The sequence below is a fragment of the Hylobates moloch genome, unplaced genomic scaffold, assembly GCF_009828535.3.
Source record: "Hylobates moloch isolate HMO894 unplaced genomic scaffold, HMol_V3 SCAFFOLD_22, whole genome shotgun sequence".
NCBI lineage: Eukaryota > Metazoa > Chordata > Mammalia > Primates > Hylobatidae > Hylobates > Hylobates moloch.
The window spans coordinates 27,823,345-27,836,553 of NW_026652297.1; the positions used below are offsets into that span (position 1 = coordinate 27,823,345).

At 54.6% G+C, this 13,209-nt stretch overlaps 1 protein-coding gene and 1 long non-coding RNA gene across 5 annotated transcripts in view; one reads left to right on the top strand and one right to left on the bottom strand.

The window, feature by feature from the left end:
• LOC131382268 (uncharacterized) overlaps window positions 1-13,209 on the bottom strand; it is a 58,188-nt gene that overhangs the window by 36,682 nt on the left and 8,297 nt on the right. For 2 of the 3 annotated variants that reach the window (XR_009211578.1, XR_009211580.1), the window contains exons 3-4: window positions 7,729-7,922; window positions 2,696-2,756 (exon numbers count right to left, since the gene is read on the bottom strand). This is a non-coding gene — a long non-coding RNA (uncharacterized LOC131382268). Of the gene's footprint in view, window positions 1-703; window positions 858-2,695; window positions 2,757-7,728; window positions 7,923-13,209 lie in introns of those variants that run through there. The other variant, XR_009211579.1, reaches the window with a different exon arrangement.
• Window positions 1-13,209, top strand: part of RHOBTB2 (Rho related BTB domain containing 2) — a 32,087-nt gene that overhangs the window by 10,652 nt on the left and 8,226 nt on the right. Inside the window, exons 1-7 of one of the 2 annotated variants that reach the window (XM_032144150.3) lie at window positions 2,063-2,578; window positions 6,877-7,078; window positions 7,798-7,901; window positions 8,386-8,571; window positions 9,154-10,172; window positions 10,419-10,537; window positions 12,959-13,109. In XM_032144150.3, coding sequence (XP_032000041.1) covers window positions 6,887-7,078; window positions 7,798-7,901; window positions 8,386-8,571; window positions 9,154-10,172; window positions 10,419-10,537; window positions 12,959-13,109 — 1,771 coding nt within the window. In that variant the 5' untranslated portion in view covers window positions 2,063-2,578; window positions 6,877-6,886. Of the gene's footprint in view, window positions 1-2,062; window positions 2,579-6,876; window positions 7,079-7,797; window positions 7,902-8,385; window positions 8,572-9,153; window positions 10,173-10,418; window positions 10,538-12,958; window positions 13,110-13,209 lie in introns of those variants that run through there. The other variant, XM_058433404.1, reaches the window with a different exon arrangement.

Below are 13,209 nucleotides of genomic sequence, written 5' to 3' on the forward strand. Positions count from 1 at the left end.
ACACCTTGGAATTCACACAGTCCAGCCTGGTTGAGGTTTCCAGGCTGAGCTGGCTTTTTCTCCAAAGGTGGAAAGGGCATTGGCTCTAGCTTACAGGCTGAGCAGCCACCCTCTCCTGCTTCATGACTTTGGGTGGAGGGGAGTTCTGTCTTCCTAATCCTTGCTCCACCGTGGCTATGCTCCTGCCAGGACAGGTGAAAGGTGATGTCAACCGGCATCTGGTACTCAGCTGGTCTCTGGAGGTGGGTGGAGGGAACAGGGTGTCCGTGGGAGAGACCCTGGCCTGCCGTGGGAACCATGCAGAGAGCTCATGTTATGATTTTCTCTGGCGCAGGGGCTCTTTGGCACACAGAAGATGGGGTAAGGCTCTTCAATGCCAAACATGTGGAGGAAGAACATATGTGAGCATGGTTTAGTTTCTCTCCTAAATATGTATTCAAATAAGTACTTTCTGGTTTATGGAGGGTGATTTCTAACCAGAAATGAGAAGTGAGTAGCACTGTCAGTCATTGTTAACCTCTTGGCTAGCTCTGAGTAGATTGAGAAAGGGGTGGGAGAAGCATCCTCCAACAACCGAGCACTTCCTGTACATTGACCAGGTAGGCAGGCACGTTGATCACACCTTGATGGACAGCTTCCAAGTATATGCATTCACAGATGAGAAGCATGCTTCAGACAACACAAAATTCATTTTTAACCCGGCTTTCTTTTGGCAGTAAATTTCTCTTCCTAATCATATTTTGCATAAACTAATATTAGAGTGGATTTGCATTTTCAGAGCACAAGATGGAGGAGTAGTGGAGGCGGTTCAGGTGGGCGGCATGCCGGTCTGGGCTTTAAAAGTTGTCCAGAGGTAACTGAGGAGATGAATCAAACCAGACTGAGCTGACTAATGTAACACTAGCAGTCAAGATCATCCTGGCTGGGCACGGTGGCTCACGCCTGTAATCCCAGTACTTTGGGAGGCCAAGGCAGGCAGATCATCCGAGGTCAGGAGTTCGAGACCAGCCTGGCCAAGGTGGTGAAACCCCCGTCTCTACTAAAAATACATAAATTAGCTGGGCATGGTGGCGTGCACCTGTAGTCCCAGCTACTTGGGAGGCTGAGGCAGAACTGCTTGAACCCAGGAGGCGGAGGTGGCAGTGAGCCAAGATTGCACCACTGTACTCCAGCCTGGGCAACAGAGGGAGACAAAAAAAAAAAAAAAAAAAAAAAAAAAAGATTATCCTGATAAAACCAGCCTTGAATATGGAAAGTGTCTTCTAGGGACCACTCAGGTTATAGATGTTATACCTTAGGATCTCTCTGTTTTACAGAGGGGTAAATTGAGGCAGAGAACCCAAAGAAAGCTTAGGGATGATTTTCGAGGCAGCTGTCTTCATGGTGTTTCCTTCAGAGATTAGCAGCTATTACTGAATTCCAGGAGGCAACAGCAGGGGGGTGGGATGGAGGTGGGGACCCGCTGAAAAAGGCCTAGGTGGGAGACAGGTAAGGTGGTACAGGTACCCACCCCACAACTCATTAAGGGCCATGGAGGGAGGAAGGCTCTCAAGTGCCACGAAAATTCTCAAGGCAGCAGAGGGCTTGTATGGAAACGCCGGTTATTCGTCCCTACCCACTCCCCGCCTCCCTCCTGCCCCCGACTGCCCCTGCCGTCGCCTCCCGTGGGCAAGTGGTGGGGGGCCTGTGTTTACAACCACACGTTCTCCTCCAACTAGCATCCCTTCCAGGGTGCACTAGGATGCCTCTCAGAGGTTCTCCCCTGCCTCCCGAAGGAAAGGGGAAAACCCCGCGGGCGTCCGGGGAGGCTTTGCGCCTCGCCAGGTAGAGGGACCGGCGCCACCCAGACCGGCGAGCCGAGACTCTCCCCGCGGCGTCCCTGAGGGAGGGGCGGAGGAGGGCGGGCGGTGGGCGGGAGCGGTGCGGCGGGGCGGGGTCTGCGGGGCGTCCAATCCCCTTCTCCCCCGCCCGCCCCCTCCCCGCCCCCCGAACGCTTTCCACCAACCGCGCGCGGCAGTGGGCGGGGCCCGTCACGGCTGTCGTCTTGGCTGCGATTTTTTTCTCCCCTTTTTTCTACCCTCCCGTTTTTTTCTTTTCTTTTTTTTCCCTATCCTTTTTTTGTGAATGAAAAAAGGAGGTCGCGAGCGGTCCCTGGGACTGCAGCGCCAGGCGTCTTCGCGGCAGCGCCTTCGCCGCGGGCCCGGGCGCGTAGCGGCGGCGGCCTCGCCCCTCTCCCGGCGCCCCTGCGCGCCGCCCGCAGCCTCCGCAGCCCGGCTCCGTGCGCCGCCGTGACATTGGGCGCCCGGGGCGCGGGGCGATGCTGATCCGGAAGGGGCAGCGGCTGCACTGCAGCGCGCGCGTCCGCTCCTGGGCCCACGTCCGGCCTGGGCTGCCCTGCCGGAGTTTCTGAGTGGCCGCGAGGTGGCCGGGAGGCTGGAGCCCAGCAGCAGCGTGGCGGCGCCGGCGTCGTCCCAACTTGCAGGCGCGGAGGGACCCCTGATATTTCACTAAAATGAGCGTGCTCAGCAGGAAGAGATGTGTTCCTCACGCTAGAAGCCACCCCTTCACATGTAGTGGTGTAAGTAGATGGCTGCTTGCGGTTATGGCGGGGTGGCCAGCAGCCCTTGCAGACGCGCTGCGCCGCCCTCCTGGCGCTGCTGCCCCCCTCGCTACGTTCCCTGGGCCCCGCTCTTACCTGGGCTCTGGCTTCGGCTGCTGGGTACCGCGGGGCTGGAGACTAATCCTTTCCGGTGTTTCTAGGGAAAGGAAGATGACTTGATTACCTCGGCGTGTCGTGCCCCTCCCCCTTCTCGATGTTAAAAAATTTTTTAATTTCTATTTTGTGTGTGTGCAGAGTAGCGTGTCAGAAAAAAGGAAAAACGGTCCAGAGTGGTAGAAGTGATTCTGTTAAGAAAACAAACACAAAACAACAGTGGAATTGGGGTGTTTTGCTGGCGGTTCTGGAGCTGGTTCTTTGAACTCAACTACATTGCTAACTGAGTTCTGTGAAACTACTGGGGAGCTCCTTGGCGGTGTTTGGTGATGTGTCCACATTTTAGGTTTGAGGGGGCTTATCTGTGTTTAGGCTTGCATTTCTTTAATCTGACCATTCAGGGTCCCTTTGGGCCTTGCTTTCCGTTGGATCTGCACGGGGCTTCTTGCAATGCCAGTGACCCCCGTGGGAGCCTCCCCGAATTCGGAGTCCACTCTCTCTTTGTGCTTCTCCTTCCAATTCTCCCTTCAATCCATCTCTCTTGATTTTACCTTCATTTTCAGGATTTTCCTCCCTTTCCCATTTTGGAAGATGATGTGGGATACTGGTTGCTAGGAGACAAGCCAGGCTCCCAGGGAGATTCTGTTGTTTCCTTGACAACCAGACTAGGGCAGCCACAGATGAACAAGTCTCCTATCAGCTGTGGGAGGGAAAGGGGCCCTTTCTGAGCTCTGCAAAGAGTGTGTGTAGGGGTGTGGGGGTGGGACTGGGAGTGCACGAGGTTTGTAGCTAATTTCAGCACACCTTGGGTTTTGGCTTGCACCAAGTACAAACAGCTGGGAGAGCGGTGGGCAGGAGGCTGTTTTTGGAGAGGGGCACAGGGATCATGGGACAGGGATGGAAGGAACACATGCCAGTGACTTTGCGATTGTCATGGAAGAAGAGTGAGTTGGGGGTTGTGATGCCCAGGGCTGGGTGGTGAGGAGGTCATAGTTTATGGAGGTTGATTGAGTGAGGATGAGGCAATTGTGAGGGAGAGTCTGGAGTCAGGGAAGAAGAGAGAGCTAGAGGGAGAGGGGAAGTTGAGAAGCTCACTGAATGGGCTGTATCACCATATATCAGCAATGAGTGGGCTTTTTCACCATACATCAGCAATGATACAACACCAGCAACATCCTAGGGCAAAAATTATATTACTCTTGGCACACTCTCTCCAGGACAGGATCCTCCTTTAAGACAGGCCTGATTAGACTAGGAGTTCTGCCAGTTGAATTGGGCCAGTCTGTATCTTAAAGAGAGATATAATTACACATATAGATATGCAATCTAGCATTATATAATACCACATTACATAAGAAGACAAATACCTCCTTTCAGCCCAGCCTCTCTTGGCACAAATTAACCATGGCTCAGGAAACTCTTCCAATGTCTTCATACCCATTTCCCAGAGGGGGAGACTGATGCCCAGAAAATATAAGTGACTTGCCTCTTCCTAGATAGGACAGTGAAGTTTGCCAGTCGGGCATTTGGGACGGGGTAGAAAGGGTGAGATGATACAAACAGAGAGGCAGCTGAAGGACAAGCCAGGGACAGCTGAAGGGGCTGGGGAATGGATGGAAGGAGTCGCACAACCCAGCAGGTCTGGTGTCTAAATTTATGGCACAGTATTTGTCAATTTCCACTTGTTGATTGGCTGACCCCTGCTTAACCCTAGAGGTGACATAGCACAAGGTGGGCAGCAGTGTTGTCATCACAAAGTAGCTGAACTTGGCCCAGCACTGCCCTGCTGGTGTCCTGGCATTATTCTCACTGTCAAGGTGCTCCTGAATTTGAGAACTGGCACCCCTCCATTAGGCCTCCTCATTCCCCCGCTTCTGCCTACAGACCTACATGCTGCGAGAATTGAAACTTGAGAAAGAAGTTCTTTTGGCTCTTGGGTTTTAATCTTTATCCTCCAGCTGCACATATTTTGTATTTGGGATTATATCTGTTTTGGTATTCACCCGACAAAACAGAAACCACAGCCCAGATGCCACCTCCTGGCGCCAGCACATTCCTCAACTTGAGATCAGGAACTGTCAAGGTGGGGTGCCCAGTCTTCAGCTCAGGAGAGAGAATTGGGGGGAGGGAGCCTGTGGTTAGAATAACAGTTCTCTAGGCCAGGTGTGGTGGCTCACGCCTGTAATCCCAGCACTTTGGGAGGCCAAGGCGGGCAGATCACTTGAGGTCAGGAGTTCAAGACCAGCCTGACCAACATGGCGAAACTCCGTATCTACTAAAAATACAAAATTAGCCGGCATAGTGGCACACACCTGTAATCCCAGCTACCTGGGAGGCTGAGGCAGGAGAATCACTTGAACCCAGGAGGCGGAGGCTGCAGTGAGCCGAGATCATGCCACTGCACTCCAGCCTGGGTGTCAAGAGCAAAACTGCCTCTCAAAAAAAAAAACAAAAACAAAAAACAGTTGTCTGCTGAGGGAGGGTGAGGAGAGAGAAGGGATGGTACAGTTGCCCTGGAGACCACGAGGGCACTGCATGGAGACCTTGTCAAAGGGTCCAGATCCTGTAACGTTCCAAAAAGGAGGAGGAGGTTGTCTCATTGAGAAGTCCTTGCTGCACTTTTTGCTTAGGTTGCTGAGATGCATCTACTCGCGCGAATCCCAGTTGCTATCGTTACTTGGATATTTCGGTCTGCATCCCTGCATGCTGGCATCCAGTTACAGCCCAGCAGGAATGGAGCCTCCCTGTTGCTGCTGGTGGCCTGGCTCTGGGCTGGATGGCTCAGCAGCCAGGGTGCCTGGGCAGCCTCCAGCACTCAAGAGCTCAGCCTTCCTTAGCCTAGGAGGGATGACTCTGGGCTTCTAAAGCTCCCCCAGACGACTTTCATACACACAGGGAATGTGAGTGGGGCGGGCAGATGACGCTGGCGAAACCAAGCTTCCTAATCACGCCGGCCCTGCCCCTGCTCCCTAATCCCAGGAGGGTAGATGCTGAGGCCAGGGCCTCCTGGCAACAGATTTTTAAACAGCAACATGACATCTGACTACAGAAGTGCCTTCTGTTTGTTCATTCAAGCCATCCCTCTCTGGGGGTGGACGAGCCACTTCCTCTCTGCTCAACATCGAAGGCAACTGAGGCAAGCATTTGCCCAGAAATTCAGGCTCAAGTTTCTGATCCTTTGCTTTCTGGCAACCCCATCACCCATGTAGCCAGTTTAGTGAACATCACCTAGGAGTGCCAGCTGCCTGGGATCTTCAGCCTGAGGATCATCCTCCCTAGGAATGGGAAGGGCAGAAGAGGGTGGAGGTGGATTTCACTCTCTGACGCTGGGGGCAGGGTGCTGGGAGGACAGCCCCTCGTAGGGGAAGTAGAGGCCCATTGACCACTGACTGTAGTTCCCCTCACCCCCATCTGAAAGCTGGACGCGTAGCCGAGCATGACACATAGGCAACAGGACAGACCCAGAGTAGAGAAAGGGAGGCCCCTGGGCTGGTCAGGTGCATCTAGGAACCTCCCCATCCTAGAGAGGCTGGGAGGAAAAACTCTTGCATCTCCATAAAGGCGGCTGGGATCTGGGGTTGAAGCATGCACTTAGGCAGGCTAGGGCTTGGAAATCCACCACCACCAGAGAGGGCAAGGGAAAGAGTGGAGGCCAGGAGAGCTGCTGCCCAGTTCTGACAAGTCCATTAAATTTTAAAGTGCCCTGCCCTCAGGCATGCTGGGAAGGGGTGGGGACTTGGCGGACTCTGCTTCTCTCAGCTGTTTGTTGTTCTGCTGCCACTGCTCTGCCGGGGAAGGAGGAGGAAAGCAGATGAGGAGTGAGCTGCCCTCTCTGGAGAGGGGACAGGGCAGGGCCTCGGCAAGCTCCACTGGTGATCTTGCGCAGGTCTCCTTCATCCAGACGCACAGCTGGAAGATCGTGGGAGCAGGAAGGGGACAGGTGGCCCATCTGGTGACACTGCTCCTCTCAGCCTGAATGGGCTCCTGGCCCCTTGGACCCTCGCAGAGCTCTTGCCCAGAATGTTGCCCACTCCTTCTTCCTCCTGTCAGCTCCGGGGCTTGCAGAGGGGGCAGCCTGGCTGAGGAGAGCTGCGGGTGCTGGCCCTGGCCCACAGCGAGCTGGCATGCCATGCCTTCCTGACCACCTCCCTCCTCTCCCTCAGGTCCCATTTAATGGATTCTGACATGGATTATGAAAGGCCAAACGTAGAGACCATCAAGTGCGTTGTGGTGGGGGACAACGCCGTGGGCAAGACCAGGCTCATCTGTGCCCGCGCTTGCAATGCCACCCTCACCCAGTACCAGCTGCTGGCCACGCATGTGCCCACAGTGTGGGCCATCGACCAATATCGTGTGTGCCAGGAGGTAAGGCTGCAGGGCAACCTGGCTGGGGGTCCACACCATGAGTCTGGGCTTAGGGGCTTCCTGAGGCATAGCTTGGTGTCTCCAGAGCTCACGGGAGCCCTCTAGGGGTGGGAGAGGGTGGGATGGGGGCAGCTGAAGAGGAAGGAGCCCCTGGAGAGAGGTTTGAGCCAAGCCTGCCCCAGGGAAGTGTCTCTGGCTGGTTGTGTTTTCAGGGACTGAGCTGGTGCCTGGGACTCCAGCTTTGTCTGGGGTACTGCATTGTATGTAGTCACAGCCCTAAGTAATGGGGAGCACTGGGGGGCTGGGGCTTGGAAGAGGTATAAGCTGAGAGGAGCAAAGAAGCTGGTAGCTGATAGCAAAAGACCAGAGGCTAACAAACATGCAGTTTGCAAGGAAAGCCAGGAACAAGGGTGAGCTCCTGAAGAGGCCCCTTCCACACCCATAGCAGTCCCTTAGGGTCTCTTCCACCCCCTTAGGGTCTCTTCTACCCTCTTAGTGTCTCTCCCACCCGCTTAGAGGCCACCCTTGTTATTGATTGTACAGAGATTTCACGTGGATGAAAGTTGTGCAGGGTGCACAGTGGGCGATGCCAGCCCTGTCCCTCCATCCCCAGTGCTGTCTGGGGCCCCCAGGTGTCAGCCGGCACTTACCCTGAGGTGGCAGGCAGAGGGCCCCAGAACTGCTGCCTTTGAGTCCCACTCTTCCTCCCTTGCCCCCAGGTGCTGGAACGCTCCCGAGACGTGGTAGATGATGTCAGCGTCTCTCTGCGCCTCTGGGACACCTTTGGAGACCACCACAAAGACCGTCGCTTTGCTTATGGGAGGTAGGGAAGGCCTCTGGCCGCCTGCAGAGAACCAATAGGGTGGGTTTTTTCCTGCTTTTCCCAGGAACCAAGCACCTCTGTGAAATTTCAGCTGGCAAGAAGTAGTGGAGAAAACAGCTATGGCAGAGCCTCGTGGGGGCTGGGGCAGCCTGGGGAAGTGAAGGGAGCCTGGGCCCGGGATCAGGAAGCCTGGATCGAGTTCCAGCTCTGTGCCTAGTAGCTCTGAGATGGTGTTTCTCAGCTGCGAAGTGGTGAAAACGGCCATTTGTAACTCACAAAATAGCTGTGAGGCCAAAACAAGTCTTGAGCTCTAAAGTGCCACATAAATTGGAGGTATTGTGATTATATGTTTTGTGTCAAGAGCACGTGAGCAGATACCTAAGCCAGGTGTGGGACTGTACAGGGCTGGGGTGCGGCAGATGTTCCAGGACCAGGTAAGCTACTGCTTGCTTCTCTGCCCGTAACCTTACTCTCCCACCCGCAGATCTGATGTGGTGGTTCTGTGCTTCTCCATTGCCAACCCCAATTCCCTCCACCATGTCAAGACCATGTGGTACCCAGAAATCAAGCATTTCTGCCCCCGAGCACCTGTCATCTTGGTGGGCTGCCAGTTGGACCTGCGCTACGCTGACCTGGAGGCTGTCAACAGGGCTAGGCGACCCTTGGCTAGGTAGGAGGTGCTGGTACCAAGGAGACAGACATGGATGGGTGCCTCACCATGGCTCCCTGCTCAGCCCTGGGGGAATTCCACTGAGCCTCATATCTCTTCCTCCATTTGGAACAAGCTTGCATTGGGAGTCAACAAGCATGCTCATTCATTCATTCATTCATATACCTGTTGCACACCTCTGGTGTGGGCAGTGCTATGTAAAGCATCACGAAGAAAAACAGAGAGGAAGAGGTGATATTTGCAAGAAAAAGTCCTATAATTTTGCTGAGGGATAAACTAAATATGTGAGCATGTTAAATACCCATGTGAAGCATTGCCTGCTAATTGCCAGAGAGGCAGTGCTGTCACGGCTTTGTACTGGGGAGGTCACTGGGGCCTGGCATAGTAGGGAAAGCTTTCTGGAAGAAAAAGGGCTTGGGGTGGACCTTGAAGGAGCTTGATGGGATTTGGCCAGACAGAGCAGGGCAGGAGTGGGTGGGGATTGGCACCCAGTTCCTGAGCAGAGTCCCTCCAGCCTGTGGAAGAACAGGCAGCCTCCCTCCACCACCAACACAAGCTTGGTTTCCTTCTTGAACCTACCAGGCCCATCAAACCTAATGAAATCCTGCCCCCAGAGAAGGGTCGGGAGGTGGCCAAGGAGCTGGGCATCCCCTACTATGAGACCAGCGTGGTGGCCCAGTTCGGCATCAAGGACGTCTTTGACAACGCCATCCGAGCTGCACTCATCTCCCGCCGCCACCTGCAGTTCTGGAAGTCCCACCTCCGCAATGTGCAGCGGCCTCTGCTGCAGGCACCCTTCCTACCCCCCAAGCCACCGCCCCCCATCATCGTGGTGCCCGACCCTCCCTCCAGCAGCGAGGAGTGCCCCGCCCACCTCCTGGAGGACCCCCTCTGCGCGGACGTCATCCTGGTGCTGCAGGAGCGGGTGCGCATCTTTGCCCACAAGATCTACCTCTCCACCTCTTCCTCCAAGTTCTATGACCTGTTCCTCATGGACCTGAGTGAGGGGGAGCTGGGGGGCCCCTCGGGGCCAGGGGGCACCCACCCAGAGGACCACCAGGGCCACCCTGATCAACACCACCACCATCACCACCACCACCATGGGCGAGACTTCCTGCTCCGAGCAGCCAGCTTTGACGTGTGCGAGAGCGTGGATGAGCCTGGGGGCTCCGGTCCTGCTGGCCTCCGTGCTTCCACCAGTGATGGGATCTTACGGGGCAACGGAACAGGGTACCTGCCGGGCAGGGGTCGTGTGCTGTCTTCCTGGAGCCGAGCTTTTGTGAGCATCCAGGAAGAGATGGCAGAAGATCCTCTCACTTACAAATCCCGGCTGATGGTGGTGGTGAAGATGGACAACTCCATCCAGCCAGGGCCCTTCCGGGCTGTCCTCAAGTACCTGTACACGGGGGAGCTGGATGAGAACGAGCGTGACCTCATGCACATTGCCCACATTGCTGAGCTGCTCGAGGTCTTTGATCTGCGCATGATGGTGGCCAATATTCTCAACAATGAGGCCTTCATGAACCAGGAGATCACCAAGGCCTTCCACGTCCGCCGAACCAACCGGGTTAAGGAGTGCTTGGCAAAAGGCACCTTCTCAGGTATGGAACAAGCTTGGAAAGCAAGGGGGTTCTGCATTGGTGCTATGAGCATTGCCTGTCGGTCTCAGCTCCTGGTGTCCTGGAGCTGCAGCTGCCATGCTCTTGAAGCCTGGTTTTCCCCAGCTGGGAGCGGGTTTGTTCTGTGCCCCGAATCTTCTGGGTTCAGGAGGAGGCTCCGTAGCTCCCCTTGGGGTTTGTTCTCCCACCTTCTTTCACCGGTCCTCCTGTGATGCTTCTTCTGGACAGATGTGACCTTCATCCTGGATGATGGCACCATCAGCGCCCACAAGCCCCTGTTGATTTCCAGCTGTGACTGGATGGCCGCCATGTTTGGGGGGCCATTTGTGGAGAGCTCCACCCGAGAGGTAAGGCCGAGGACGCAAAGGGGGGAAGGAGGGAGTGAGACATTTGCACCCTTTACATCTGAGGCACTGCCATTCAGGGTACTTTCTTCATCACTGACTGTGGGCTAACCACAGGGTGATGGGCCCAAGAGAGGTTTATGAGGTAGTTCCTGGAGCTAAGGATTATACAATACACCAGGAAAGGGAATTACACTAACACCTCATCTTGAGAGTTTAGAAAGCACTTTCGGTTCATTATCTCAATGAATTCACACGCAACTTACACATGTGCCACTCCTACCATATATCTAGGAAAGGGAGCCCCTGAGAAGTTAAGTGGCTTGTATGAAGTTGGAAGTAGAGTTAGGACTCGAACTCGGGACTTCCATTCCTTGGCTCTTTACGTTGTACCTTACTGCCTCCCTGACATACCTGAAACAACTGAATCCATCACTGTTTCAAAAGATAGGTTTTATTATTATTGAGGTGTAGAGAGGCCCACAGATCACGAGATGGCTGTCATTGATAAGACAACTTGTTACAGATCCCAAGAAGAGGGGGCATGCCACAGCACCATGGCTGGGGGTCACATGGGGAAGCTCTGGGGTCAATCAGGAGGCAGAGGGTTTCCATGGGAGGGAATGGGCGAGGCAGGTTGAGCAGGTTTAGGATTAGCTGGTTTGAATAATGTTAGCGGACTCTGGGGCCTGGAGGCTGTCTCTAGTTGTCTGTCACCTGGCTCTAGGGGGATTAGGGCAGGGGAACAGTGGCCTGGAGTGTGAGAGTCCATAGGGGAGGTAGTGGGCTGTGGGCTCTGGATTGGTTGGTTTGCATATGAAAGGCACGCTTGCAGGCAACTCCTTCACTAACCCTAGGACCTGGCCAGCCCTGAGGGAGGCAATCCCTATAGGGCCAGCAAGGCTTCAGTTGTCAAAGCATCAAAATACAGAAAATAGGCGTAGGGGGTGGCTCACACCTGTAATCCCAGCACTTTGAGGGGCTGAGGTGGGAGGATTGCCTGAGCCCAGGAGTTTGAGACCTGCCTGGGAAACACAGACACCATCTCTACAGAAAAAAAGAAAAAAAAAAAAAAGAGAGAGAGAAAGAAAAGAAGGGAGGGAGGGAGGAAGGGAAGGAAAAGCACACTTAATAGAACCACCTGCCCCTCTAATCAGTGCCCCTCCAGCTCCCATGACGCCACCACTTTCTCACGCACCGAGATTGGAAACTTCGGGTTGGAAGAAGCCTAGCAATGTGTCCTTAGAAATATTCTCTTAGGTTTGGTCTCTTTTCCATTCCAAGCAGAGCAGCCTGGGCAGTAGCCCTTGGTGTGCTCTGAACTCCTGGACCGCAATCGCCCATCACTGAGTGTCGTCAAACCTTGTAGTTAACGAGGTTCGACTTCATGCAGGCGCGTGGAGTTCTGAACATCCACACAGTTTCCCCCACTGTTCTGTAACTGCTTCTGAGCGCAGGGAATGGGTCTTTTTCCTTCTGCCAAAAACCCTCTCAGCGCCAGTCTCTTGGGAAATGCTCACCAAATGCTTGAATGAAAAACAGAACCAAGCACGAGGCTGCGTCGCATCCCGTGATGTGGAATGTGCATTTTCTAAGATTTCTGGGAAGGAAGCACTTAAGGAAGCCTAAGTGGAAGCGTTGGGAGTTGGTCTCTGAAGTGGGAGTAGGATTTGGATATACAAAATGTGAGACTAGGAGCTCTCACAAGCCCCAGGGGCCTGCCAGCCCCAGGCACTTCTCGGTACTGTAGACGGAAGCTTTAAAGTTCTCGCCAGTTCCCAGCACAGCCTGGAGAGCCTGATGAGAAGGCAGTTTGTGTTGCAGCGCTGCTCTCAAGAGATCCTGGAGGCCCAAAGCAGCAGCTTTGAGCAGACAGAAAGAAATCAGCTGTCGTGGGCCTTACTTATTCTGTATCCCACTTCTGTTCCCTGAAGGGATGGGAGGGACTGGGGTGTAGGTTGAGGTGACCAGAAGGCCTCCTTCTAGCATCCCGCGAGCAAGAGGGGCTTCCAAAGGGTGCCAGTGAGTAGTATCCGGGTCCCTTTGGTAGAGTTTAGAAGCTGGACGCCTGGCTTGTGTCTATAGTCCCAGCTACTGAGGAGGCTGAGGCAGGAGGAATGCTTAAGACCAGGAGTCCAAGACCAGCCTGGATGGCATAACAAGACCCTGTTTCTAAAAGTAGACACATAAATGATAGTAGAGGCCTGTACTCTGGTGCTGTCAGCAAACTGGGGCTCGGCACAGGTTGTCGCCCTAGGGGCCAGGTGTTGGGGTCTTCTCAGCAGATGCACACACAGCACAGGGAAGGCTGCCTGTCTGGGGGAGCCCGGGTGTGAGGGCCAGAGCTCTTCAGTTTCTAAGGGTTCAGTTCATCTTCTTCTAAGCAGGATCTCATTGCTGTCCGCTCGCTCCTTCCCGCCCCAGGTGGTGTTTCCCTACACAAGCAAGAGCTGCATGCGGGCCGTGCTGGAATACCTCTACACCGGCATGTTCACCTCCAGCCCCGACCTGGATGACATGAAGCTCATCATCCTAGCCAACCGCCTCTGCCTGCCACACCTGGTTGCCCTCACAGGTAACTAAGCAGTGCACTTGGGGACCTCCCCGCGGCAGAGGCCAGGGAAACCCCAAGGTGCAATGTTCTCCTCTCACCTCTCTCCTGGGGGACAAGCTGA